General features: G+C 41.7%; 2 protein-coding genes across 5 annotated transcripts; one reads left to right on the top strand and one right to left on the bottom strand.

Moving 5' to 3' along the window:
* Positions 1 to 1,323: 1,323 nt before the first annotated feature.
* dpr16 (defective proboscis extension response 16) lies at positions 1,324 to 15,162 on the bottom strand. 3 transcript variants are annotated; one of them, XR_010437764.1, is made up of 8 exons: positions 14,475 to 14,494; positions 12,568 to 13,013; positions 3,595 to 4,163; positions 3,234 to 3,513; positions 2,817 to 3,043; positions 2,649 to 2,754; positions 1,567 to 1,742; positions 1,324 to 1,461 (listed from the first exon to the last, which is right to left on the bottom strand). XR_010437764.1 is itself a non-coding variant. In XM_064695940.1 (7 exons), the coding sequence occupies exons 2-7, from the start codon at positions 12,932 to 12,934 to the stop codon at positions 1,624 to 1,626; spliced, it is 1,668 nt and encodes a 555-aa protein (XP_064552010.1). In that variant the 5' UTR covers positions 12,935 to 13,016; positions 14,378 to 15,162; the 3' UTR covers positions 1,324 to 1,623. The 3 variants fall into 3 exon arrangements, 2 of the variants coding, with proteins under 2 accessions (XP_064552010.1, XP_064551998.1); XM_064695940.1 differs by having other exon boundaries at positions 1,324 to 1,742; positions 12,568 to 13,016; positions 14,378 to 15,162; XM_064695928.1 differs by having other exon boundaries at positions 1,324 to 1,742.
* Positions 15,163 to 23,358: 8,196 nt separating this feature from the next.
* LOC135435265 (uncharacterized) lies at positions 23,359 to 25,804 on the top strand. Of its 2 annotated transcripts, none has more exons than XM_064692240.1 (2): positions 23,359 to 23,496; positions 25,430 to 25,804. In XM_064692240.1, the coding sequence occupies exon 2, from the start codon at positions 25,446 to 25,448 to the stop codon at positions 25,677 to 25,679; it is 234 nt and encodes a 77-aa protein (XP_064548310.1). In that variant the 5' UTR covers positions 23,359 to 23,496; positions 25,430 to 25,445; the 3' UTR covers positions 25,680 to 25,804. The 2 variants fall into 2 exon arrangements, with proteins under 2 accessions (XP_064548310.1, XP_064548317.1); XM_064692247.1 differs by having other exon boundaries at positions 23,361 to 23,496; positions 25,433 to 25,804.
* Positions 25,805 to 26,681: the final 877 nt, after the last annotated feature.

Raw genomic sequence — 26,681 nt, 5'->3', positions numbered from 1 at the left:
TTGCCAACCCGTAAAGCAAAGCCAAAAAAAAAAACAAAAAACAATGAAAGAAAAGCAAAACAAAAGGCGTCAGCAGTTACCACACAATTGTAAAGTTTTCATCTCCATCTTTTCCGTCCTGAATTATGGCGCGTTTTTTATATCCATCTTGAAATATGCATATATATATACTATATGGAGTATATACGTAGATAATTTGCTTCATAAAAAATGGCAGCTAACTGCAACTATTTAATGAGTTTGAATCGAGGTTATGAAAAGACTGAAAAGTTTTCAAGAACTACGCTTAAAAAGATTTCGCCGGCTTTTGAAGATAGCAGGGTCTTAAAATGCGATTATGAATAAGGAGTAACAAAAGTATTAAGTGGGCTCTTGACATTAATTCAAGCGTGAAAATGTATCAACTAAGTTATTACTTATGAGGTAAATCCAAGAATTTTCTTCTTTTATTTTTATACTATCTTGTAATATTTATTTAGTGCCACAGAATAGTTCTTCTATACGAACAAATCTTCCAATATTTACCTTTTAGCAGAGAACATTTACCCGACGCGTGGGCATTGTAACACGTGGAAAATAATCTATTCGTCCACTTTTCACTCATCATTGACGCTGATGCTTTTTAATCCGTTATATGTTTTGGACTGCAGCTGCGCCAGACGGAGAGCGAGCACTATCGCTAAATTAAGAGAGATACATAAGTGAACTACTTTCACGCCATTGGTCGAATTGCGTTTGATCCTGTTATCTTAGTTCTGTAACTAGCCGCACAATTAAGAGAGCCGAAAGCGCAAGCAGCAAAAATTGCACATGTTGCGCTCTTAATTGTTATTGTATTGGTATAAATGCCGGATTAGCGTAGGCACGCGCTGATCGACAATTTAGTCAGTGCGCGTTTATCCTGTTGATCGGTCGGTTAACCGCGTTTAGTTTGTGCGGTGTGTGTTTTCTAACTGCATTATTATATATCAGTATATCACCTGTTCACCGCCCTTAAAGGTACACATGCATATTAAATCGGGAAAATGGTACATGGTTTTTGGCGAAAAGCTTTTTTCTACAAGCAAAAAAAAGCGCGCTTTTAACTGTGCATATTAAGATTAAGAGAGAGAGAGAGCAAGACGGTGCAGTTATTCTAATGAAAGCTTTATACAACATTTTTGTTCTCAATTTGATATTTATTTCCCTTTTTATTCCCATTTGAGGGTATTATAATTTGTTCATGAATTGTGCTCCCATTTTAGTACACATATAGTTTTGATTAGGTCGACGAGCTGAGTACCGTCTGCTTTTTTTTTTATGCAAGCTCTGTTTTTATTTGCATTTTTAGGTTCTTAGTCAATACGCCTCTGGCTTTATTTACGCAAATCCCTTAGTCTTAAACATAATCGAATGCTTAAAGTTACAAATGCTTAGCAATCTAATTCCAAAAGCAATAACAAAGGACATGACATATTATATCTAGAAATTGTATAAAAAAAAGGTGCTGAAATGATGTGAAAGAAATCTGCAAACACCTTCGAAAGTGTCGGCAGTAATATCAAGTTAATAAGGTGTGCAATTTACCTAGAAATTAATCTTATGTCTTAAATGGATAATGCCTCAATTTTGGATACCACGTGCTCATGTCTTATGGAGAGCCACCAGCAGAAATATTAGCCATTGATGGAGACTATTATAACCATGCTCATGTCTGTACAGGCCGGCAGCTGTCGACATTATTGCAGAGGCGGAATACTCTCCTGCAAAAAAAAGGGGGTGAGTGAATCTGAAATTCTATTATATAACAAGTAAGAGACTCTAGTCGGGAGTTCCCGACTAGGGGATAACCTTAACCCTCTTCTACCAACACCAAATGCAGTAATGACAAAAAAGACTTTCCCTCACTAGGGATCGAACCTGTGACTTATTGCACCACTTTCAAACACAAACAACTTGCCTCTACTCGACAGCCATACCAATAGTTTAATTCTCATGAAAAGAAAACTAATTAAAATAGCAGCACCTTACCACAATGCATGTATACCGAAATTCTTGCAATTTGCGCTAGCTGCCGTTCACACGTGGGCTGCCAATATATATATAACCACACGTTTTCTTTAATAACTTTTGTGTTTCTTAGCCGATTTTGATGAAATTTTCAACAGTAGATCTTGTTATGCTATAGAATATTCGTATATTCAAAATGAAAATTGCATTTAAATTGTGGTTTAAATTGGTGCGTAGTTCCAATTGGCTTATTTAGCTGATTTATAGCTATGTTGTGTAGGCGGGAGGGGTGACAATAGTTGTAAAACTAAAGATATTTTTATATATGCATATACTATTCGAAAAGCTACTTGTCAGTGTCTCCGGCTCTTATAATTTATGAGATTTGCTCAAAAAAGACGATTTCGATATCGATTTTTATCGATTACCGGAAACAAACTCGTACTGCGCGGGCACTGGGCTTTTATAGGTTCTGAGATCCTTGCGTTCATTAATACGGACAGACGGACAGACAGACAGACGAACAGACAGATGGACATGGCTAGATCGACTTGGCGATTGATGCTGATCAAGAATATATATACTTTATGGTGCCTGATACATACAATTGCACAAATACATTATACCCCTTTTACCCATTTTTAATGGGTACATCTTACCACTGAGTACATGCAGCTGTATGGAAACTGCATCACTATTTTCCGGCTCGCAGGTGTAGTTCCCGGAATGGGTCTTACGCACAACGGGTATGACCAGACTGCCAATCTGTGTAGGTGGGGATTGGAGATTTAGATTTATACACTGAAGGAAATGTTGTGCTCTTGTACCGTGTTGCGACTGTGCTCCGTGCTGCCAAAGATATTCCGATCGATTTGAGTGTACCAGCCGTTCTCAATGCCGCTGGCCTCGTTCGCCGACACCACCTGCTGTTTTTCACGATACCAAACTATATATTTCGGAGCCTCCAGAGTGCCGCGCACTATGCAATGCAGCTCCACTCTGCTGCCGGCCTTCACAAAGCGCTGTTTATCGCCAATTAGCTCCGTTTTGGGTGCTAGTCAAGAGAGATTAAAGAGAATTAAGAATTGAATACGTCTCAATATGTCTATGATATAGGGATGCGGATTAAAAAGGGATGTTTAGATCGAATCAGGTCGTCGTTCCTGTTCGATGTGTTGCAATTATATAATCAGGTTTGAATTCGCATATTTAGCCGCTTAGCTTAGCGTTCCCCATCGACTTACTTATCACGAACAGCTGCACTTTGGCGCTCATCTTTGGCTCGGTGGCCAGTTGGCATTCATACCAGCCTTTATCCTGCAGACTGACATATTTGATGAGCAGCGTCCAGCCGAGGCTGCTGCCGTTTGTGGCGTCCAATAGGCTGCTAGTCAAATTTGCCTGCGATGATTGGAGCAGCGCTGCGAAACGTGCATCATTGATAAAGGTTGTGTGATCCACGGCTATGATATGTTCATCCCGTAGCCGAACCCAGGAGAGGGGCTTGTTTGAGTGCTGATGCAGCTGCAATGACCAAACAATGGGTTGCATTTTGAGATGCTGCCATTCAATCATGATAATCAACTGGCTCCCACCCAGACTTACCTGACATGGCAGATAGGCATGCTGGCCCGCCTGTACTGTAACATTCCGGGACGGCAGACTGAGCTGTCGCCGTGGCAGCTGCTCCCGCTCACGTGCCAGTTGCTTCTCTCGCCGCAGCTGCTGCTCCTTTTGTTCACTGTCGTAGGCATGTAGACGCATATGTGGCTGGGGCTGGAACTGGAACTGCGAGTGGAGCTGATGGTGCGGTTGTTGCTTATTAAGACCCGATTGCAGGGAGCTGGTATCATTGTCATGGCCCGCGGGGATTCGGCTGTAAGGCATTGTCGTTGTCAGTGTCTGGGGCAAATCAGCAGCAATGAAATCCGGAAACGGTGGCAAATACGTGGGTATCGAGAAGCCCTTTGTCAAAGTTGCCGTATCGGGTCGCTCGCTCCAAATGTCCACAGTTTGCTGTTCCGTTGTGCTCTGCTCAATGGCCAATTGATTGACGCCCACCCTGCCCAGCAATGTTGTGGCAGTCGTGGATGCCGGGCTAGTTTCAGTTGCTCCGTTTGTTGCCGCAATTAGCGATGAGTTGTCGCCAATTGTTGACGCACTTGCTGCCAGTGCTGCGAAATAGGTCAAGAAAGAGGACATCAGTGGGTTTATGCTCAAATCAAGCTCAGTTACTTTATTTGAATTATACAAGACTTAAGTAACATTATTCTCAATGAATACTTTATGCCAATAAGCTGCTGGCAAGACAGACGAAGCATAAATGTGCTCGATCTGAAGATACGCAGCCTTAGACTTTGAAACCATTTGTGTTTACTGTTCGATAGTTATGCAATTTTGTGGGCTTACCAAAAGTCAAAGCTATGCGTCCATTAAATACCTTATTAAATCTAAAAGCCAAATATTTATGGCCGGAGCAAATAAATCAGTTTTCGGTATATAAGCTCTGTCTGTGGCATACATTTTCATTTAAATGGTTAAAGGCTGTACAATATACAAAGTTGAAATCTCAAATATTAAAAAATCTTTGAGCAAATTAATTAATTAAATTTGCCATGAATGTTTCCTGTTCAGCGGCTGCCAAGTGTTTGGTAAGTGTAAACTTTAAATTAGTTTTTGCATGGATAGACTTAAATCCAGGTCCTAATCCTGGACAAAGCCTACACAGAAGCAATTGATAAATTGTAATGTAATTGGATACAATTTCTGCATTCGATTTTCATGCAAAGTATTATTAAATGTGATTTGCTATTGCTAATCTTTATTTCAATTATGCTGAAATTAGTTTATTAGGCCCTTTGATTTGTCTTCAAATAGTTAACTCAAGTAACCAAACGCTCACGTCAGATGGAAATAATTTTTTTAAAATTAAATCTTATTCTTATTTTATTGTCAAAACTACGTTCAACGTTAAAGCAAACATTAGAGAAATTTCAAATATCACAAAGCGCCAATAAAACTTTGAGCGGCTTTCGCTGCTGTTAAGCATCCTTGTCGCCGGGGAAAAGAGGATTGCGTTAGGTTGAAGAAGCTTTCCCCGGAGCCGAGAGCATGGACTTTGATGCCCTGTGGCTGCGGTTGCCAGCGCGGTCGAAGGAACTGACGGATGCGGTCAGCAACCGCAGTCGCCGCCTGCTGCCGCTTGTGGCACGACTCTGTCTGACTGCCACCTTCTTGGAGGATGCGCTACGAACGTGGCAGCAGTTTTTCGAACAGCTGGTGTACCTGCAGATAGAGCTTAACTGCTCGGAGATGCTCTCCATTTTAATTGTGGTCGTTAATCTGGTCGGCCAGCTGCTGGGCTCGGTGCTGATTCTGCTGCGTGTGTGGGTCAATGTGGCCGTAACGCTGCTCGCCAGCCTGGTGCTGCTGCAGGTCCATATGCATATGGAGCCCTGGCAGCTGCAGTTGCTCTTGCGTAATTTTGCCTTGCTCGGCGGCCTCCTGCTGCTGCACGTTGATGTCCAGGAGACGGCGGCAGCGGGCCGCAACTGTGCAACAGCAGGGGCAGGCGTTCCCCTGCTGATCAATCGCCGTCCTCAGCACTTTATGCGGCTTGCTGGCCGCATACTTCTGGCCTGCATGTATCTTACGCTGCTCCGACTGGGGCAAGGACTCGCCACACTGGCCATCAATGGACTGGGCCTGCTGCTGATGGCGCTGATTGTGCTCGGCTATCGGACCAGGTTAGCTGCCCTGACCTTGGCACTGGTTCTGATCCTTTGGAATCTGTACTGGCATGCCTGGTGGCTGGTGCACGACCCCAGCAGGGATGTGCTCAAGTACTATTATTTTCATACGCTCTCTGTTGTCGGTGGCTTGCTGCTGCTCGTGGTCCTGGGACCAGGTCATGTTTCACTGGACCAGTACAAGAAGCACTGGTAGCTGTGTCTAGTGAATCCTTTCCCCTCTCCTCTGTTTGTTTCACGAGTTTGATTTGATTTCGCAACCGCATTTCAACTTGCCTCTTGTTGCGGCTTGCTCTTTAAATTAATAAATTGATCCGCCATGGAGGCACATTGTACACCCCCCGTTGAATTGATGTGCCTCATCTTTATCATCATCAAATCAAGTTTGTAGCTCGAGGCCAAGTCTCAATGGCATATTAAAATCCCACAGATGGCCCGCCGAAAAAAAAAGTAAGTCCACGCCCCGTGCATTGTGGTCGCTTCCGAAACCGCCCCCGGCAGGCAGGCAGGCGATCACGCCTACTTTCTGGCACGAACTGAATTTAATCCCATTTCCATTCCCCCCCATATTCCGCTCAGATTCGTTTTGTATTTCAGCAGCTTTCGCCTGCCTTTCGCCTCGAGCATCAAATTTACGCGCAGCATAACAAATTATAGCTAAGTATTTATTATGTAAATAATGTAATACCAAATGAAAACACACACACACACACACACACCCACACACCCACACACATACAGATACTTACACAAGAAATGTGCGCACAAGTTAACATTTTTATGGAAATGCTTTTGTGGAGCGAAAAAAAAAAGCATTTGCTAAAATAGTTTCGCCCACTTTGAGGCAGCTGCTGCTCCCGGCTGTTGGCCAACTAAGTGGCCGAGGTTATTGTTTTGAAATTGTTGAAAAATGTAACTTTAAACGCAACATCTAATGCTCAAAAGTTGCTGTTGTCAGCTGTTCAATGGAATCATGTGAAAGCTTGCGATAAATTTAAACAAAATTTGCAACTTTTATTGTAGTCGCATTTGTTTTGTGGCCAAGTTGCAACTTTATATTGTCATTGCTGCTCGCACATATCGTTGCAATTAAAAACTATTTGCCGGCAAAAGTTTATAAAAATAATACGAAATAAATTACAGCAGCAACAACAACAACAATAACAACAACAATCACTGCAAAACTAAAGCTTCAACAACATTTGCCGTGGTAATTAGTTAAACAGTTGTGTAAACCACATAAACTGATTTCGGGTTTTCCGGCTTTCCACTTTTATTACCTTTTTTTGGTCTGCTGTTCTTTTCACTAATGAAACATAAATGATTGTAGTTCTCATTCCGTGCTGGGGTATATATGGAAAGCCCAAAAAGAACTAGGCCGATAGTTTTTAACTAAACTTATTAAACGAATAATAGTCACAGTAAATTGCCTAATGTTGCGTCTGCAATGTAATTTAAAAATTAGTTCACATTCATTGAGCAAATGATTAGTTGAGCCTTTTTCGGGCTGGGCTGGGCTAGAGGCGTCTGTTTACAGCACTTTCCAGGGGATAACAACAAAAGCAAACTGTTTAGCAATAATTTAGCTCGTTGTAATTGGGAAGCGCTTCTCAGAGGAAGGAGGTTGGCAAACAGCACAGCTTCTGTTCTGTCCCCGAAAAGTCTGCTGTGTTATCAGCTGGCGCCTCGAATTACGCAAAGAGTGGACCAGGACGCAGCCAAAAATGAAAATATATGGCCTGCTTTAATATGAAATGATCTATCGGATTGCTATATTGTTCGGAACGAACGGCATACAAATACTTATAAGTTTGCCCACCGAATTGTGCTTCTATTTAACTGAAGCAACTTGTTTGTTTGCTACAAAGTGAAGGCACAACTGAGTGCTGGTTGACCTCATATGTTAGCCGTGGCAAATGGTCCCAGATTTCAGGCCTAATTACGCGTTCAACATGCCCCAATTCTGGCCAGGCTTATATTCCATGCGAACTTTGCCTCTCATTTTGCTTGCGTTAATTCTTTAGTTATTAATTACACGTGACACAAACATTTATTATTTTTCTTGTGTGCGCCTTGGCTAAAGTGAAGACGCAAAATACATTCGGTTATTAAAGAAGAAAGGTTCCTTTGAATTTATGTATATATGTATATATATTTATATACTTAAATGATATATAAGTCAGTCCTCATAAGGCTGCATAAAATAGGATTAAAAATAGAAACTTTGAGTTTTAAAAATTGTGTCTAGTATAATCTGCTTTTTCCTTTTCCTTTTTCCTTTTAGACATGCATAACAGATCATTGCTGTTAATTTAATGCATTATTTTTTCAATTATTATTTTATGGTCTGTCAAATTTGCGCTTGTTTGCGCAGCCAGACAGCTGTCCCTGCCTGCAGATAAAATGGACAACCTACCCGGAATGTCTGCTCGCTCTTCTATTCTTTTATAAGGATGAAGCACACGACCTTTTCACGGTCGCTTGACTTGATGTTATTTTAATTTCAATGCACGCATATTCACACCCTATAGCGGAAGCAGACGTTGCGAAAAAATTAAAGGGCATCTGCCGCCGCAACCGCATGACGTGGCCACAAGAACCGCGTCTCTGTGCCTCCGTCGTCGAGCTATGCGCCCAGAAGGCGACCACACATTTATTTATTCGGTCGTAGTTAAATGGGCCTGCAGACAGGGCCCTGAGTCGTAGCTACAGTTGGCATACGCATATTTTAGCACATTAATTAGAGGGCATAACTCGTCATTTATTGGGTCGTAACACACACACACTCGCACACACACGCACACGCACAACAAATATTGGTCAGCTCACGCACTTGCCAGCTTGAGCACACACAACTAGATCCATGCATAATCGAACAGTTCAAAATGGCTGTCACACACACACACACACACATATGCACACTCAGAGAAACTCTAGAAGTCAATATGCTTAGTGCCAGGTTCCGGCTGTGATGGGCACCAGACCCACATCCGGCGGCGGTTTGGCTTGTAAACCAAAACAGCGTACACATTGCATTGCGAAATAAAGCGCAAAAAAAAAAACAACAGAAAAACATATAGAGAAAAGTATGAAATCATAGATTTCCCTGCCCAGCGGCGCCCTCCCAGTCCACGACCTACATCAACAGTTTTGCACATTTTATCAACGGCCGCACGTTTCTATTGTTGTTGCCCTGCCAAGTGGGGCAGAGTGACTGGGTCGCCAAGTTTGCTGCATATTCCAATAAACTAACATGACCCTTTAAAGCATTTCATGTATGTGCACGCTTTTTCTGTACAATATGAGACATAAACCGAACGAAATTGGGAAAAAAAAAATGTTTTTTTAAACAAGTGAAAATATTCTTGCACTTTTTCTTATATCTCTGATAATAATTAAAAAATACTAATGAAAACATAATATCAATTAAATTGTTTAATTAAAAATTGCAAAGTGCCAAAGTTCAAGCTCGGAGTCCTGAGTTCATGTGGGCAAAAAACTAGGTTAGGCAAGCGAACCGAATTTGAAGTGTATTTGCTTAAGCAGAGACTTAATTTTAGTTTCTATCTAACATATATTTGTATGCCCGGCAGGGTATTAATTGTCCGGCACATCCGCAACACTTTCTACATCTTGTTCGTGTTGTTTTAGCGAATGACGGGGCGGCGCTCACAACGTCGTTTACTTTGATTTCTTTGGCATTTCGGTTTGTTTTTTAGCAATTACATGGCCCAAGCGTGGAGTGGGCGTGGCGCCCATTTAACTCTTGAAAGCACAACCAAAAAAAAAAACGAAATCGAGCTCTCGACTTATTTTGATTGCTTTAAAGCGACGCAAAAATGTTGCCTACTTTTCAGCGCGGGTTAAGCGACTAACAATCGGCCGCCTGCTGAGTCTGCGTTGTTATTGTTGCAACAGTTGTTGTTGTTGTTGTCGTTGTTGTTTTTTGCTGTTTTGTCGTTTCTAATTTGCACAGACGAATAAACAAATACTCGCATGAGAAGCATACACATACGCATGTACGTATATGTCGGGCTCAAACTGAAGCTGGGTTGATTGTTTTTTCTGCACAGCATGGGGCGACTATTTGTTTATTATATTTTTATTTATTTTTCCAGAGGAATGGCGATCGTTGAGCAAGCACAAATAAACATACGCAATATCTACGGCGATGCGTGTGGATTCTTTTATTATTTTACTCGGACTAAAAAATTTTATAAAATTTTTAATAGACCTGAATGAAGTCCAGTTTGCTTTAGAAATTAAATTTAGTAAACACACACACACACACACAGACATTTTTCAGGCAGCCAGCAGACGGTCGGAATGATATATAGCTTCCATCTCAGGAAATGAGAATTTACAAGCTCTGCACGAATTCGGCTAATGGCTGTATTAGGGACGTCAACTCTTTGGCTTCACTTAGCGCAGTTATTTAATTAAAGCCCCGGAGAGCCACGCCCCGCGTGTCCGCGAAGCGCCCATAAATAAATTAAATGTGACATTTGACCGCCATTTGTCCTGGACGCCAGTTTCTTGGCAAATACTTGTATCTAATGTGTGAGTTCGCATAAAATATAGTTGGTAGTTCGTTCTAGCTGTTGTTGATGTAATTAACCGAGCACCCCAGAGATGGAGAGATGGGGCATCATCCCCTAAGTCTGACTTCTATTCTGATTCCAGCTCTGAATCTGACCTTGGCAGTTGCGCTGATTGATGGCCTAAGTGTTATTTGAGTGTCTATTTAGATTTTTATTTTATTTAGCTGCTCTTGGCTTTTGTTTCTGTTTTTGCCACATTTGGACTCTGCTTTTCCCACTTGGTCTCTATCAAATCATATAAGCAGCAAATTGGATGGACACGTGTGTTATTAATGATATCGCCTTGGCCTTGAATAAAGCTCAACTTAGATTGATTAGTCTGCGTGAAGCTGATGCCAAATGAAGAAGGATTAATAGAGAGATGTGATTATGATTATTTCACATTATATTCAATTTTTAAACAAACAAAAATTTTGATTGAAGTTGCCAATTTTCTTAATTGTTATTATGTTCCCAAATGTTTATAAATCAAATGAAGTTTATCTAGCTAGACAATTTAATTTTCTTTCATCAAGTGTCCACTGTCAGAAATGTATTTGGCATACATTAAATACTGAGAGGAGCAATGCAAACAAATATCACAAAACAACTTTGCGCATATTCTGTGATATTTTTCGAAAAACATTTTTTGGCAAACAAACAAAGGAAAACTGCTGCAAAGTAGATGGAAGCAGTATGCAGTTGCTGTGTGTTCTATCAGGACATGGTTTTAATGAATTGTAATTCGAGCACGTAGCACATAGCACTCGAAATCACGTCACGCATACGACCTGTTGAACAGACGAAAACTTAATCAACTACGCAGCTTGGCTGCAGATGCATAGTGAAATGCCAGGCAGGCAACTGGCTGGGCTAAGTTTCAATTAGACCAGCCTTTGGTGTATACTGGAACAGGATATGCCAGTCATTTTCATAAAACACACTCGAAAAAAACAAGAATCTTGCATAGTATTTGCCCAGTCAACAGTGCGTATGTGTAATGAATTTTGTTTCGAGTACGGAATACATTCCTGTGACAGGTGTTTAGGAAATATCAAGCTGTACATGTCCGTGTGTGAGCGTGTTTATGTGTGTGTGTCTGCTTGGATAAATGAAAATTTGCTTAGCTCGATTAAATGAGCTCGACAAGCTTATAAAAATCGTGCCAACGAGTTGCCAACAACAACAACAAGAACAATAACTGAAACAACGATGCTTACAGCGACAATGCAGCCGGGCAAATCTCATCATGCAAATTAAATTTGGCAAACGCTTCCGACACTTGCACAAAAATGTGCGAAATTGAATTAAATATGCATGCAAGAAAACAGACAAAACGGGAAAAGAGAGCACGTAGCCCAAAAAAGTTTGGACCATGTGTAGGGATGTGCCCTATATGTACATATTTACAAGCATAGAATATGTGTACTTAGCATGCTTATTTGTATGCATGTGTGTGTGTGTGTGTGTGTGTGTGTGTGCTCGTTCCTGGAAGTACTTTCTCCAGCAGTCACCATGTCGCTAAAAAAATGAGAGTCATCCACTTGTACAACTATCTGTTTAAAGATTTTAGTTGAAAGTTTTTATGATGATTATTAACCGACTTTGCTTGGGCAATGGTGTTTCCTAAAATTTGGACTGCTCAATCAATCAGTCAATCAGTCATTTAATAAAAAGATTTTTAAAGTTGCATAAATAAAGCGCCATCTGATCTTGTCTATAAGCTATGCGTTAATCAGTCCATTAGTCAGTCAATCAATCAGTTGGCTATGTGCTCTGTGTTGCTGATCAATACACTGCAATAAGTGAGTCATTCAGTCAGTCATTCATAAGAAAAAGATTCAAATTTCTATTAACTAAGCTGCGAGGATATGTCAGTCAACCGATCAACCAATCAGTTAGTCGGGATCTGCGCAATCAATCAGTCAATCAGTCATTCAATAAAAACAGTTGTATAAGTTGCATAAATTAAGCGCCATCTGGTCGTGTCTATGAGCTGTGGGTTGATCAGTCAGTCAATCAATCAGTTGCCTATGTGTTATGCGTTGCTAATCAACACACATCAATCAGTCATTCATAAGAAAAGCTTCGAATTTCTATTAACTAAGCTGTGTGGATATGTCAATCAGCCAATCAGTCAGTCAGGATCTGCAATCAGCCATTTAATCAGTCAATCGCTTTTCAGTCGATTTTATTTCCGGGAACAGCCCGTTTCTTTTCACTATAAAGTAAAAGATGTTTGTACTTACGGGTGCGCATGCCACGAAAGCTGACAGCTGCCAGAAATGCCAGCAGTACGCTGCTAGCTCCCTTGAATCCAGATCCAACAGCAAATCCGCTGCCCCTCCTGGCAACAACTTTTGCGCCAGGCTTTGCAGCTCCTCCTCCTCCTCCTCCTCCTCCTGCTGCTGCTGCTGCTGCTGTGGCTCCTTCAGCTGCCCGTCGACAGCGCATTTTATTGCGTGCGAGGATTGGTGGCTGCTTCGTGTTACACCTTGGATATGTGTATTTGTATTCGTTGTTGTTGTTGTTGTTATTGTTGTTGTTATTAAGTTGTTGTTTTTGTTGCTGTTGTTGTTGTTGTTCGCTTGTTTTTGTTTTTAATCCGAGTTTCATCAGCTCAAGTAGCTTGTCATGCCCCACGGCATAGAACACACATGCATATTTGTTATTTGACTTGTTTGTGCTTCTGGCTCTGCTATTTAATTATATTTTGAATGCTTTCCTAGAGTTGCGTTGCCTGCATTTGCATATAACTCGTCCCAGCCTCCGTACGTGACTCTGACTCGCATGTTTCTGGCCAGGCTCAGGCCAGCCGCAGGCCCAAAACCTAACCCCAACTCATTTCGCATTTTATTTGGCAAAGGCAACCGCAAAACGAGAATGAAAAAGGTTTTTAGAAAACCACAGAAGCCACCTATGGGCGGCTACTGAGCCGGGGAGTTGCTAACCATTCCCATCAAGGAGGCTACGGGATGAATGCATATTTATCTTGGCTGCAGCCGAGTGCCTGGCAACTAGCTGGAAATTGCATTGCCTGGCTCTGGGGCAGTCGATTCTGGAGCTGCCCTGATTGTAAGTCAATAAATTAATGAATTGCGCTCGGCAACGGCAAGTCACATCGTTTCTGTGCCAGATTATAGATACCCGAATCCAAATACCAAATACAGCTAGCCTCGATGGTGTTAAGGCAAATGGCTCCTGAATGTTGTCGCTGCATTATCTTGCCCGGTTAATAGAGACACCACCTCCCCGGAGAGCAGCTTCTACCACAACCAATTTAAACTTTCAGAAATTATCTTGTGGCAAGTAACAGCAACAATAACAACACAATGCGAACGTAGCTGGGAGCCACAAAAGATGTCACATGAAACTATGGCAAAAGCTGGCAAGTTAGCACAAACATAACTTTGACCTCAATTGTATGACATATAGTAGGTAAAAAGAAATGCAAGAAATGACATATTCTTTCTTTGGACCACAGAAACTAAGTTGCGTTTTTCAAAAGAAAGTGCTTTCTTTAAAGAAGTTAGAAGTAAAATTTAACCGTGGCCTATACAAACTTTTACACAGGTGTGTTGACATGTGTTCAATCAATTTTCTACTAAGATCTTCTTAAATGAGTTTAAAGCCAATTAATTTAAATTAATTTAAAAAAAATATATAAATTATATACCACAATTGTCCACATTAAAAAAAGTTAAATACTCTTTAAAATGCTATTTTCTGTCTTTAACGGTTTTGACAGATCATCAGTCAATCAATCAGTCAATCATGAGAACCAATTGATATAAATAGGTTTTTTATTATAATTAACTTGTTATTTGCTCTTAGTAATTTATAAGAAATTAATTGAACAGCTTTTCACATCATTGTGCTGTAGTGCTGTGAAAATTGCTCTTCAACCTGTTACAACTTTTAATTGATTCGGTCGTCAGTTTTCTCATTGTCAGCTTTTTTATTTTTTTGTTCTTTTTGTTTTTTCATTATGCTTTCTCAACGGCATTCCTTCGGCAAATGACAGCAGCTCAAAGACGCCCTAATGAGTTTAAAATCTACCTTTTTTTTCTCACAGAGCACAAGTGTAGGAGTCTAGACGTGCTCTCGAGCTCGGGCTTAGCAAAAAGTCGATTCGGATTATATTTCAATATATTACACCATATGATATGCTGCACTGTACGGGCTTGACACGTGTGTGAATGGCACCTAAGCCTGGAGGCTGCTGCAAATGATTTGCCACATTCTTCACAGCATTCACAAATCTCACATGATTCACGTTTTTTTTTTTCGTTATTCGTTTTTTGTTTTTATTATTTTTGTATTTTACGAGAACTCAACGACGCAATCAGCGTTTGACGCGGCGTTTGACGTCTTTGACTTTAGATCTTTTGCTCTTGTTGTTGTTGTTGTTGTTGTTGGTGGTGTTGTTGTTGTTGTTGTTGTTGGCTGTATCCGTTCTAATGCGCAGCAATTGGAAATGTGATTTTTGTTGATTTATAAAGGACACATTGCAATTCACAGACACATTCGGATTTGTCTTTTGATTTGTATTCACCCACACACACACAAAAGACACTGGCGCGACTGTTGCCCCCGCTGATGGGGACGAGCACTCGCATTTAGATTCACATTCACATTCACATTCGTATTCGTATTCGTATTCGTATTCATTTATTGCTGCTGCTACAGTTGTGGCACGCGCAACGCCCAGTTCCTGATATTTTGTTGTTAACAAACGCAACAACAACAACAGTGTTCGTTTTATTTTAAACTTCGCGCTCGTCTTTCGAATTTGTCAGCCTCTCAACAGCTTTTGGTCGGTCGCTTTGGTGGTTTGCTGTCCGCCCGCTCGCACATCCGCCGCCGAGCCATGCAAATTCGCAACTAAACAGCCACAGCAAAAAGAAGTCACGCGTGGAGCGTGCCAATGCCAGACCTTTGCCAATTTAAAGTTTCATCTGATTTCTGATGTTTCTCGTTTCTTGTGGTCGTCGTTGTCGTTGTCGTCATCGTGCGTGCTGCAGCTCCCCTTGCCTGATGTTCCACTTCTCACATGTTTCGTATTTCATTTGCCTATCATGCCGCTGTTTGGCTTGCTTGATTCGTCACATTTACCCCTCATTTCATGCCGTTGTTTCGCCTCGTTTCTTTTCATTTCGTTGCACATGGCTTTCAGGGGTAGCGCAACGCAAATGGGATGCTGTCGGCTGCTGTTAAATGTAGCGCATGACTGTTCTCAGCAGGCTGTTAAAATTCTCTGTTAACCGTTTCATCGAAGCAGGCCGTTAAAGCCAGTATTTGTTGCGGGCTTGTTAATGTGATATTTTAGCTTCGCCTTAAGCAGGACATTTCCTATAAAGTATTTATAATTTAATTTTACGAGATTACCTATGCTTCTAAGACGCCGAAAACTTAACGGACCACCATCTCATATAACTCTCATTGTAATAATCAGTCAGAAAATTAGTTTTGTGGCCTTCACTTTGTGTAGAGTTGTAATTGGACCATTGCTCGTCGCGAATTAATTAAATAGCCCGTCACTTACTCATATTGCAACGCTTTCGACTTGAACAAATTAATTTTCCATCCTGAAGAACTCAATTAACATGATGTCTTTTGAGCCACTAACAGCTCTGCAATGTTTATTCTCCCCTCAGTTGCAGCCCCCCCCCCGCTACCTGCTCAGCTCTTTTACATATTAAATGCGCATTTATTTCCGCAATTCAATTCAATTGTATTTACAAATCCAACTTACATTCCATACATTTGTATGGCAGTCATATTGCATAATGGCTATAAGACTACTCACCGTTGTGTATGTGATGTGTGTGTGTGTGTGTGTATTTTTCAGCCACTGTTTGGAGTTGGCGGGGGGCAGAGGTAAGTCGTAAGAAACAAGTAACGCACGAATAATTGAGTGCGCATCGCACAAAGGATTCTCGCGTTGACGGCCAGCTGTATCGGCAGCGGGTGGAGGAGGCTCCGCCTCCAACTTTGTTGGCCAAAGAGGAAAAGACTGAACTACATGTTTTATTGACAGAGAGACACGTGGCAAAAAGCATAACAAAAACTGGAGTTAAAGAAATTGCAATGGCCAAAGCAGCGAATATTGTATTCCCTTTAAAACGCTCTACAGATTCGTTTAATCGTTCGTCGAACCTTTGACTGGGTAATCTAATCTCTGCGACTGTTATTTTTATACCCTCTTCAACGTGAATAATGAAGTCGCTTTGGCAGTTGCTCTTTCTACAAGAGGGTATATATGCTTACAATGACTCGATTGCTGCTCAGGACTCAAGTACAAGTCGTTAAAAAATAAAGACCCCAAAAGAAGTAGCTGCAAATTGAAAAGCGCAACTGCAAGATACTACTCAACCCCCCCACTTCAGGCCTGCGTCTCATCTCAGTCTCCATCTCCATCTCAGTCTCAGTCTCAGTTTCAGTCTGATTGCACGAGTTGCCTTTCGACATCATTAAAAAGTGTTTAAATAGCGCTCGTCGCACGCTGCGTATACGTAATATAATGTCTCCTCGCTTTTATGACCAAAGAGCAGCTGCATTTGCATAGCCCGTCTTCACTTCTGTCCAATTGGCATAACTTTTATTGCAGTCGGAATTTCGCATGGAAATTTAATTAAGCAGACATTTTTATCATTCACACATATGCATGTGTCGGGGGCCTTTGCAATTTACTTCAATTTCATTTGCATTCCCTACGATTGCTTGGCAAAATAATATCCGAACACTTGATCAACTATTTGGGCCAATGCCACAGTTGATAAACAAAACAACAAATGAAAAGGATAAAATGTAGGCAGGCTGAAGGATTGCAAAATAAATATGCCCAAAATTTGCATGGCAGCTGCAAACAAAGAAGACTTGCAACATTTAAATATTGCACAAAATATATTTGCCACAAGTTCTTTTCTACACTTGCCTCTAGCTTCGAGTGCAACATATATTTAGGGATTACCCCAGATTATTAAAAATGTACAGCAATGCAAATAGGGGCGACCCACTATAAGCTCGAATACGAAATAACAATTAAAGTTTAGTATTTGCTCTCACTTCTTGTCTTATATTTGCATACAAATCAAATATAGAGTATACCAGTTGCTGTAATATTCCCGACTCATTGCATTTATTTTGAAGTTTACCAAACTGAAAGCAGGCGACATTCAAGTGTCAGCAATGTTTTTCAAAGTTGGGCAGTTGATAAAAACTAAGTTCGGGGTAGCACGAGCCCTGATTGAATCCTTGAGTTTTGACCTGCTTACACATATGTATTCACATTTGTATTCATATACATGTTAGACTATATATTTGCCAAAAGTCCTTGCATTTCAAATTTTTGGCGCTCGAAAAGCAACTTGAAATTCCGCGACGGTCGCTGAGTTGCTAAACAAATACAAATCGACTGGTGAAATGAGTACAGACAATCGCTCAGGTTTCGAACGGGGCGGCTAGAATGGAAAAGGTGGATTCGAGCTAGAATGGAGGGGGAGACTGAAGCCGACAGGGTTCGAGCTGTGTGGCTCGAATGGAGGGGGACGGGTTCGATTTGGTGTGCCATAAATTGAATTGTGTGTACATATTGTTGCTGTTGCACTGTTTTGTTTTGTTTTGTTTTGTGGGCAGCCACAAACTTATTAAAGGTGCTGCAGGTTTCAATTTGAAATTTAAAACCGCTTCTCGGCCGTTTGCCAATCAAATGCTGAACTTGCGGAAATTGTGGCAGGCTTTTGTTGTTGCTGATTTAAGCTGCTGATTGGGTTGCTTTGTGTGCCATTGAAAGCCATTCAAACAGACACACACACACACACACACACACCCAATACAGTCGCTTGTCATAAATATGGCTTGGGCGGTCGCCCCTTTCCCCCCCCCGACGGAGTGTCTGAGTGTCTGAGTGCTAGGGCCATTTGTGGCAGGGCACGCTCTAAGTGAGTTGTGGCCAAGTGTTGAGCGTTACGTTGCTAAATCACACACACACACACACACACACACACACACACACATACACACACACATTCGAATGTATTTACAATATGTGTAACACTTACGTTGGTTAAAGCCCTTGACTTGAGGCTTGGGTTGATTTAGGATGCGATGATTTTAAAGGCAACTCCTGCTGCATATGCTAGTTGTCTGCGATCTAGGTTTCTGTTTGATATGGCCACTAGATATTTGCTATTTAAGTTGGGCAATTGTAGTTAAATATATATATGTGGAATAGGGCAATAATAAAAGCATATCAATTGCAAAATGAACATGCACTTGCTGCTCAAATGGCCTAGGCTTAAATTTGTTCAATTTTCAAAACTTGATTTGAATTTAAATGAATTTCAATTTAATTTACCTTTGTTCATCTTTTCACTACTTTGATGTCGGACAAAAAACTTTTGCGGCTGGTTAAAACCAAATTCAAAAGAATTTTGTATATTTGCCTGGCAAACTTAATAGTTTTTGCCGCTCAATTAGTAAAGCCCACAGTTGCGTCTAAAAGTTTTAGCAATTTGCACACAAAATTCAATTCATAATGAGCGCATAAAACCAGCCTAAAATAATTAATTAGGCCCTGGCAAAATGTACACAAAGCGACAATTTGTAATATGTATTTTATCCGCCTCGAATAGAGAGGATAAAAGACTTAAAGCAAATTATTATAGGAGAAACGTGGAATAATTTTATCATAATATCTGCTGCTCCCTGATGGAAAATGCGTATATAAAATAAATGAATTGCATATCGGTTCGATTGCAATTAATTATATGAAAATTGCGCTAGTTTTGATTTCGACATATTTATGCTGCGCCACTTTTTTGCTATGCAAAAAAAAATAATTATATGCATAAATGAATTGTAAACAAATGAGAATTGTGAATTATAAATTCAGCGAAATGAGTGCAATGGCAATATGCATGCACACAGGCAGGGACACATGTTAAATATGTTTACCTATTGCGGGTCGAAAAAGGGTTCGCACATACATACTTACACACACAAGTATCCCATGTACATTTATAAAAGTATGCCACGCCCATGTCCTGGCCGCATAAACAGCAGCCGAATTTGTAGTTGTCAGTTTTTCAGTGACCCATATGATATATTGGCCAAAAGGCAAGCGCAACAACAATTGTATGCAAATAAGCATTACACAGTCCAACAGAATTGTGCCGTAAATCAGAAAGTAAATTATGTTTTTGGCAACAACAAAACACACTCCGAACATGCGTGAACTACACTCAGTTGTAGTTCCGTAGAGCTTGCTATCTGAAAGTCTTCACAAAGGAATAACTTATTGTGCTCACTGTAGTCTACTACTGTAGTCACCCCATCTGATGTACGTGCACACTGTGACTTAGTTTTGGAGAATTTTAGACGTAACTGTAGAAATTTGGTAAAATTTCTGTTGTTTGTCTACGACCTTTGTGAAATTTCCTGTTAAAAATACAACCTGCTCGGTGGAAAATGGGCGAAAGTTAATTATTGATCCTAACCCTCTCAAACCCATTCTAATTTTTGTTTAAAATTTAACCACAAGTGAGTAAGATGTGGAAAAGTGATTTGTAAATTTGAAGAAAAAGTTTCTTGATCCGGACAAATTTAATGTCTGAATGTCTGAAAAAGGTGGGAAAACAATTGTTTAACTACGATCTTCGTGAAATTTCATTGTGAAAAATACAACCGCCTCGGTGGAAAATGGGCGAAAATTAAATTCTGGTTCCAAAAGTTTATACTTACTTCTAAGTTTTTTATTTCTTATTTTTCCAAAAGCGAATAAACTGTGGAAAAATGATAACTAAATTTGAAGAAAAAGCTTCTTGATCCGGACAAATACAGGAAATACCCTAGCTATATATCTTTAAGCTCATATTACCAATTCGTGCTGTTGGGTGTTGTGGGCTTGAGTTTTCGTTTGGCCTGTCAGTCGACGGCATTGGCATTGCAAATGCTTTGCTGCAATTTGTCGATAAACAAACATGGCGGGAAAATCAAATTTATCAACATCAAAAAACCGCCGAATTTAATAGCGTTTACGAGTTTTTTCCATTGTCATGCTAAATTCTTAACGTTGAATATTCGCATTTTTATAAATCCACTTAAATAACTTAAACCAATTGGTAAAAAGTGCAATTTAATTCAAAGAGCGGGCCCAGAGTGCTGCCAAAAAGCAATAAACAGAGGCGCACTTTCCACTTTCCATTTTGGCCGACCAGGCGACCCCCACCACAAGCCCCTCGCCCACGCTCCTTGTGGAGCCTGTCATGTTTGCCTTAAATGCCGCAGCTGAAAATACAGTTATTGTTATTTTGCCTGCTCTTTGGCCAATCGACGTTATCTGCATGCTGCCTGTTTTTGCATTGAATGGCCATAAGAATGCGTGACCCACGCCCAGTGGCAGTACCACTGCCACGCCCACTCTCCCGCCCCCTTCCACTCAGCCAAAGTGCCCGCCCGCACACACAATTAGCAGTTAACATAATTACATTGGATGCCGCCAGGTTAATGATGCCCACTTGCCCGCGATAAGACCGGCTCCCCATAGTCGCCCTTTCCAGCGTTTTTTTTTCCACATTCTCTTGCATTTATTTATGGCCTTATGAATGGCATCCTCATTACTGTAAGCTGGAGAAGAGTAGAGCCTTTGCTATCAGTTTCCCCAAATGAGACACCATTTTTTTCATTCCAGCATCCTTTTTTTCCTTTCTGGTTCAGCAGAAAGCAAACGCATTAAAATTAAAAGTATATTAAACAATTAAAAAAATTTTACTTATTTGTTGAGGCGGCCGAAAACTGAAGGCAAAAGAAATTAATTGATATATATATAAGAATATTGATTTTATGATATTTATAATGATGCAATAAGCTCTTTAATTGTTGTTGAGCATTTTCCGACAAACGTGTGCAACACGCTTCGAATTCACTTTCACAGCACAAAACGAAACCGGTGAAAATTCAAAAGTGTGATAAAACCGTTTGCCACATATCTTCCACAGTCGCGGTTGGATTTGGCTCGATTCTGGCTTTCTAGCTTTCTAGCTCCTGCTGTTTGGACAGTTCGTTCGTCATCAAGAACATCATATCAGCATATAATCCTGCCACTCATTGTTGTTTCGAGTGCAAACACTTGACATTTACCTGACGCTGACTTTTGCCCTGCTGGGATGAGCTTGGCGACGGGCAGTTCCATGTCATGTTGGAACTGTCTCTTTATGGTCGTGTGGACAAGTACGAGTAGTACATGTATCTACTATTTAGTTGCGCTCGTCCAGCTGCTGACGTTGCACAGCAGTTGCAGTTACTGTTTATGCTCTTGAGCTTTACGAGTTTATAGATATGTGGCTGCGCTGCTTGACCCACAAAGAGCAGATGACGTTGACGTCACAGCCAGCAGCCAGCAGCCAGTAGTTGCGTTCAAAATTTCAAAGGACATAAAAATTTAAATCACGTCACTTAGATAGACACAACACAAAAGGCACACCCGCTACGGGTCGGGGTAAGGGGTTTGGGTACGGCTTCGTGTCCGCATCCGGCCATAATAGGGCGACATGTAAATAGTTGGCCAAGGCTCCTCCCGTGTCCGTGCCTCGAACTCCTCTGTCTCATTGTGTGTGTGTGTGTGTGTGTTCGTTCGTTCGTTAAGCTGCTTTTGAGGCTGGCACTCAGACAGGCTCTCACCTGTGCATGTGTGCCTGTGTGTGCCGCTTGTCATGTTGCTCAGGCGCGGCGAAATTCTTGTTACGCTTTTGAGCCGCCGCCTGTGGTTGACATGTCACGTTGGAGCCCACCAAACACACCGATCCCAACCAGCCAGCGGTGAACTACAAACGAATATATGGGCTACGATACCTAACCAAGCACCACCCAGCCCATTAAAACGCAATTAAAGTTGCAGGCGTTAATTGTGCCGCTTGTGTGTGTTTTATTTACTTCATTTTTTTTTTTTTATTATTTTTTTCGTTGAGAGTGACTTAGCAGAAATTAATTACTTTTGGCCTGCCAAAGTTGCCAAAGCCATTTAAAAAGAGACTCGGCTAAATATGCGCCCAAGAGCCAAGGAAATGTACGCGTTCCCCAAAACGCGTTCGCCTGCAAAACGCCAGCTTGTTAGTTTGCTCCAATGCAACGTCTAACTAAAAAATATCCTTTGCAATGCTTAAATGATGTTTCCTACTGCCTGCGACATTCCTCAAAACGCTTTCGCCTGCAAAACGCCTTCTTGTCTAACTAAAATATATTCTTTGGAGGGCTTAAATAACACTTCTTACTACCTTTGCGATGTTGTGGCAAATGCTGCGACATTCCTCAACACGCTTTCGCCAGAAAAATGTCCAAGCTCTAAAAATAGAAATATACATTGACTTTCTGACAGTTTGCTTGGCAAGAATTCTAGCACTTATTTTTATTTTTTAGAGAAATACAAAGGAAATCGTGCTAATGAATCATGTCCATGAATAATGCCGCAGGATTCACTGGGAATCATCGTGAGCCGTAGCACCAGCAGCAGCAGCACATACCAAGAGGATGCGTGGGCGTGTCTGGCTTAATGGGGTCACACACACACACACACACACACGCACACTTCATCTTCCGGCTGTGTCCTTATAGTAGCTCATCTGACCCGCCCCTCTTCGCGAGGCCCGTTGCACTCGCTCGTTTTGCAGTTAAATCCGTTTGCCTGGCAACTTTATCTTTCAGCACAGATTTTCAATAGCAGCAGCTTCCGCTGCCGCTGCCGCCGCCGCCGCCGCTGCTGCTGCCGTTGCATGCAACAAACTTTTGTTTATTCCACTTGCCACTGCTTTGCTCTTTTCTGCTGCTGTTTCATGTTTTTTTTTTTAATTTTTTTATTTACCCTTCTTGCAGCTGTCGTGAGTTTTGGCTTAAGCGCCAGTCGACGGCGACGTGCCGCTGAAATAATTAAGTTGCCAATGCAGACGGGATGTTGCGGCAGAGACAGACGGGCGGGCAGACATACAGACAGACAGACAGACAGACGCAAGCAGGCTTACAGTTTAGTGGCATAGATTTTCAATTAGGCAGCCTCAGAGTTGGGAGGGGCTCACACAGCTGGCGCTGCTTTAAGAGTTTGTATCAAACGTTTAAATAATCGCTGGTCAGCGAAATATTCAGAACATATTTATTAAATATTTCGACTGGACTTAAGCCAAAAGGTGAGCTGCATTCTTGCACATTTGCATATTAAAGCCATAAATGCTTTTTACCTGTCCGACACACACGCACACGCCAGACACACGCACACAGACACGCCCTGACAGCTGCATGATCAATGTGTGTGCATTGAAATCTTTCTCTCTCTCTCTCTCTCTCTCTCTCTCTATCTCTCTCTCTCTTTTTCAGCAGGCATTATCCTTGACGTGCAATCATCGTCCTTATTAGTTTGTTCACGCTGATTGCGCTCATCAGGCAGCTCGTTATTTGCCTGCTGCTGCTGCTGCTGCTGCTCTTATGCTGCTGTTGTGATTATTGTTTTCGAGTTAATGACCGTTGAAAATGGCTTTTTATACCCATTGAGAATGGGTAAAAAGGGTATACTATTTTTGTGCATCATATAAAGTATATACACGAGTATAAGTATACGAGACGAGACGAGTAGGTCCGCCTTTCCGTTTGGACAAATTATAGAACTCATAGCTATACCCTTTGGTATTTACATACATTTGGTTGTGCCCTGATAATTTTTTAAAGATCGGGCAATAAGCTTGGAAGCTATTCAAGAATTCAACTCCTTTAATGGATGTGCTACAGCGTATATCCTAGTCGTGCATTCCCGACTAGAGCACTTTCGTGATGGAGGCAAAAATACCACTCTGGAAAGCTCCTCATGATAAAAACTTTCTAGGCTACAATTAAAATATACATATATATATTTATGCCTAATAGCTGCTAAAATCGTATTTTAAACATTGCGAAAAGCATAAGCTGCAAATAGAATACAAGCGTTAAATTTCAGGCAACACAAAAGCCGCTAATGCGACAGCTTATGAATGCCAAGCAACCAGCTCGACTGAAGCTAGTCTGCTTAGTCCCACCTCCCATACTCCACCCCCCTCACTGCCAACTCACTTAAGCGCAGCAGAGCAAGTGCAGAACATGTCGAACAGTTGAACATTTGCAGCAACAGCAGGCAAAGAGCTCGAAACGCATTTAACAAGCGCCTGTACGAGAATATTACGTATACGCATGGCTGGCTGGGCCCACCACGGCCGCAACATGTCGCTGGGCTAGCGAATAGTTGTTGAAAGCAAAGCCGCTGAGCCTGAATCACAGTTTTTGCTCTTGTGGTCACGTTGAAGCCACAGAGTGGCGCAAAAGAGTATTAGCTCGTTTAGTCTCTCGCTTTTGATGGTAGTGTGCAAATTCTCGGTCAATTCCTCTGAGCTCGTAATGCTTGGATTGGCAAAGGTTTTGAACATTTCCAAGCGAAAAAAGCCTGCTGCTTAAAGATGTAAATCAATTACAATCAATCATTTCATGCCAATCATAATTGCATTTTTAGCTCGCCTACATTCAGCTTAGGTTAACACTGGCCAAAATAGCGAAGAATAGTGTGCATATGTGCAGTTGGCCTGGCTGCATAGAAAACGAATGCAAAATCAATCGATGGTTGGAAATCGAACATCGACAGGAGCAGCGGGGACTACGGGGCACAGCCCGTCGAGCAGACATTTTTATGCTTGGCTGAAGCCTGAAGCGTAAAAGCAATTTTGTCTGTGCCACACCTTCAGGATGTGGGGCAAGTGGGGCAAGTGGGACAAGAGGGGCGGGCTACAGGCAAATTTCAGGAACGCATCAGTGAGCATTGCTCAGCAAACCAGCCAAGACATTAGGCAGCAGCTAAAAACTCTGGCCAAATGCTGGCAAATTTTCAATTTATAAGTCAATCAGCTAGAAAAAAAAGGCGAACAAAAAAACAATACACGCAGGCAAACAGACGATGGCATTCACTGCGTATACGTAATTTTTGCAGACAAAAACTTTTCGCTGCGATTAGGGCAAACTTTTCGCCAGCTTTAACCGCACATCCGCGCCGCATCCGCATCCGCATCCGCATCAATTATGCTTAGCCTCTCATGTCTTCGACAGCAGCCAACGACGCCCAATGAAGGCGCACTCAACGGTCGTGGATCTCTGCCAGAATGATGTCGATGTGCTTGTCCAGCTGCGCCAGCTGCAGGCCAATCATCTGTGGCTGCGTGAGCAGCTAACACAGCTGCAGCGGAATGCGTTTGCCAGGCGATTGCTCCAGCAGAGGAGCCTGTTCGAGGGGCGTGCCGCCCTCGAGAGACAACTGCGACAGCTGCAGCTGAAACACAACCGGCACTGGGGCCTCTGAGGCTAAGTGCGTGCGGGATATGACGAGCTGGACTTATGTGGAAATCAGTTTGAAATTATCACAAGCTCAAATTAAAAGTTTACATTTTAAACATTAAATTTCGTTGAGTAGTGAAATGCCATTAATTATCTGAACGGATTATACTTATTAAATGGTCGATTTTATAAAACTCAAAAGGTAGCTACTAGTCTACGGTTAATACTCCAGATCATCAGTCAATCAGTTGGTCAGTCAGGCAAGCCATTTTATATATATAGTTAACTTATCCAGCTCTCTTAACCTTGCCACAACTACATGCCACTTCAGTTGACATTTCTGGCATCAACATTGACCAATAAATCAGACCGTAGTCTGGCCACAAGATGTCCCACCATGAAATTAAACCCATTTGGGTGACACCTCTTGTCGCCGCTGCCAGCCCACATAACAGTTGAACATAAATGGAACAAAACACGGACCAAAGACAAGAGACATTAGAAATACAAGCGCACATCTAAGCTGCTAAGCAACTGCTAGTTAAAGTCGCAAGCAAGTGCGGGTAGAACTAGCCCATTCCAGGCCAGCTTTGCAGCGTTCTGTGAGGCGCCTGCACTCAGTTGGCTCCACATTGCCTTAGACACACACACACACGCACACACATCTTCACAGACACGCAGACACTCAGGCACACATAGACACTCGTGACGCCTGTAAATGACACCTAGCGTGTTATCATTAAATCCTTGGCCATACATGGATGCGAATGACAACACTTAAGTGGACCATAAACGCCAACAAATGCAAATGCAGAATGGAATTATTGCCACAGTCAACGATTCAGCCGTAGACTGGGATGTGGATGTGGATGGGGATGGAGGTGGCCTTGTGGCCGGGAATGGGTTTGCTGTAAAAGTGTTTGCATATGCAAAGCCACACCAGACCACGATTGAGCGGGGCAGCTGACCCAACCTGACCACGCCCAGCCATAAAGCCAGTTCGTGTGCATTTCACCGATATAAATAT

The sequence above is a fragment of the Drosophila montana genome, unplaced genomic scaffold (genome assembly GCF_035044405.1).
Source record: "Drosophila montana isolate Dmon_TW-CO22-7 unplaced genomic scaffold, ASM3504440v1 contig_1505_1, whole genome shotgun sequence".
NCBI classification, from domain to species: domain Eukaryota; kingdom Metazoa; phylum Arthropoda; class Insecta; order Diptera; family Drosophilidae; genus Drosophila; species Drosophila montana.
Note: the sequence above shows the minus strand (reverse complement) of the source record. Positions and strands in the feature narration are given on the sequence as shown.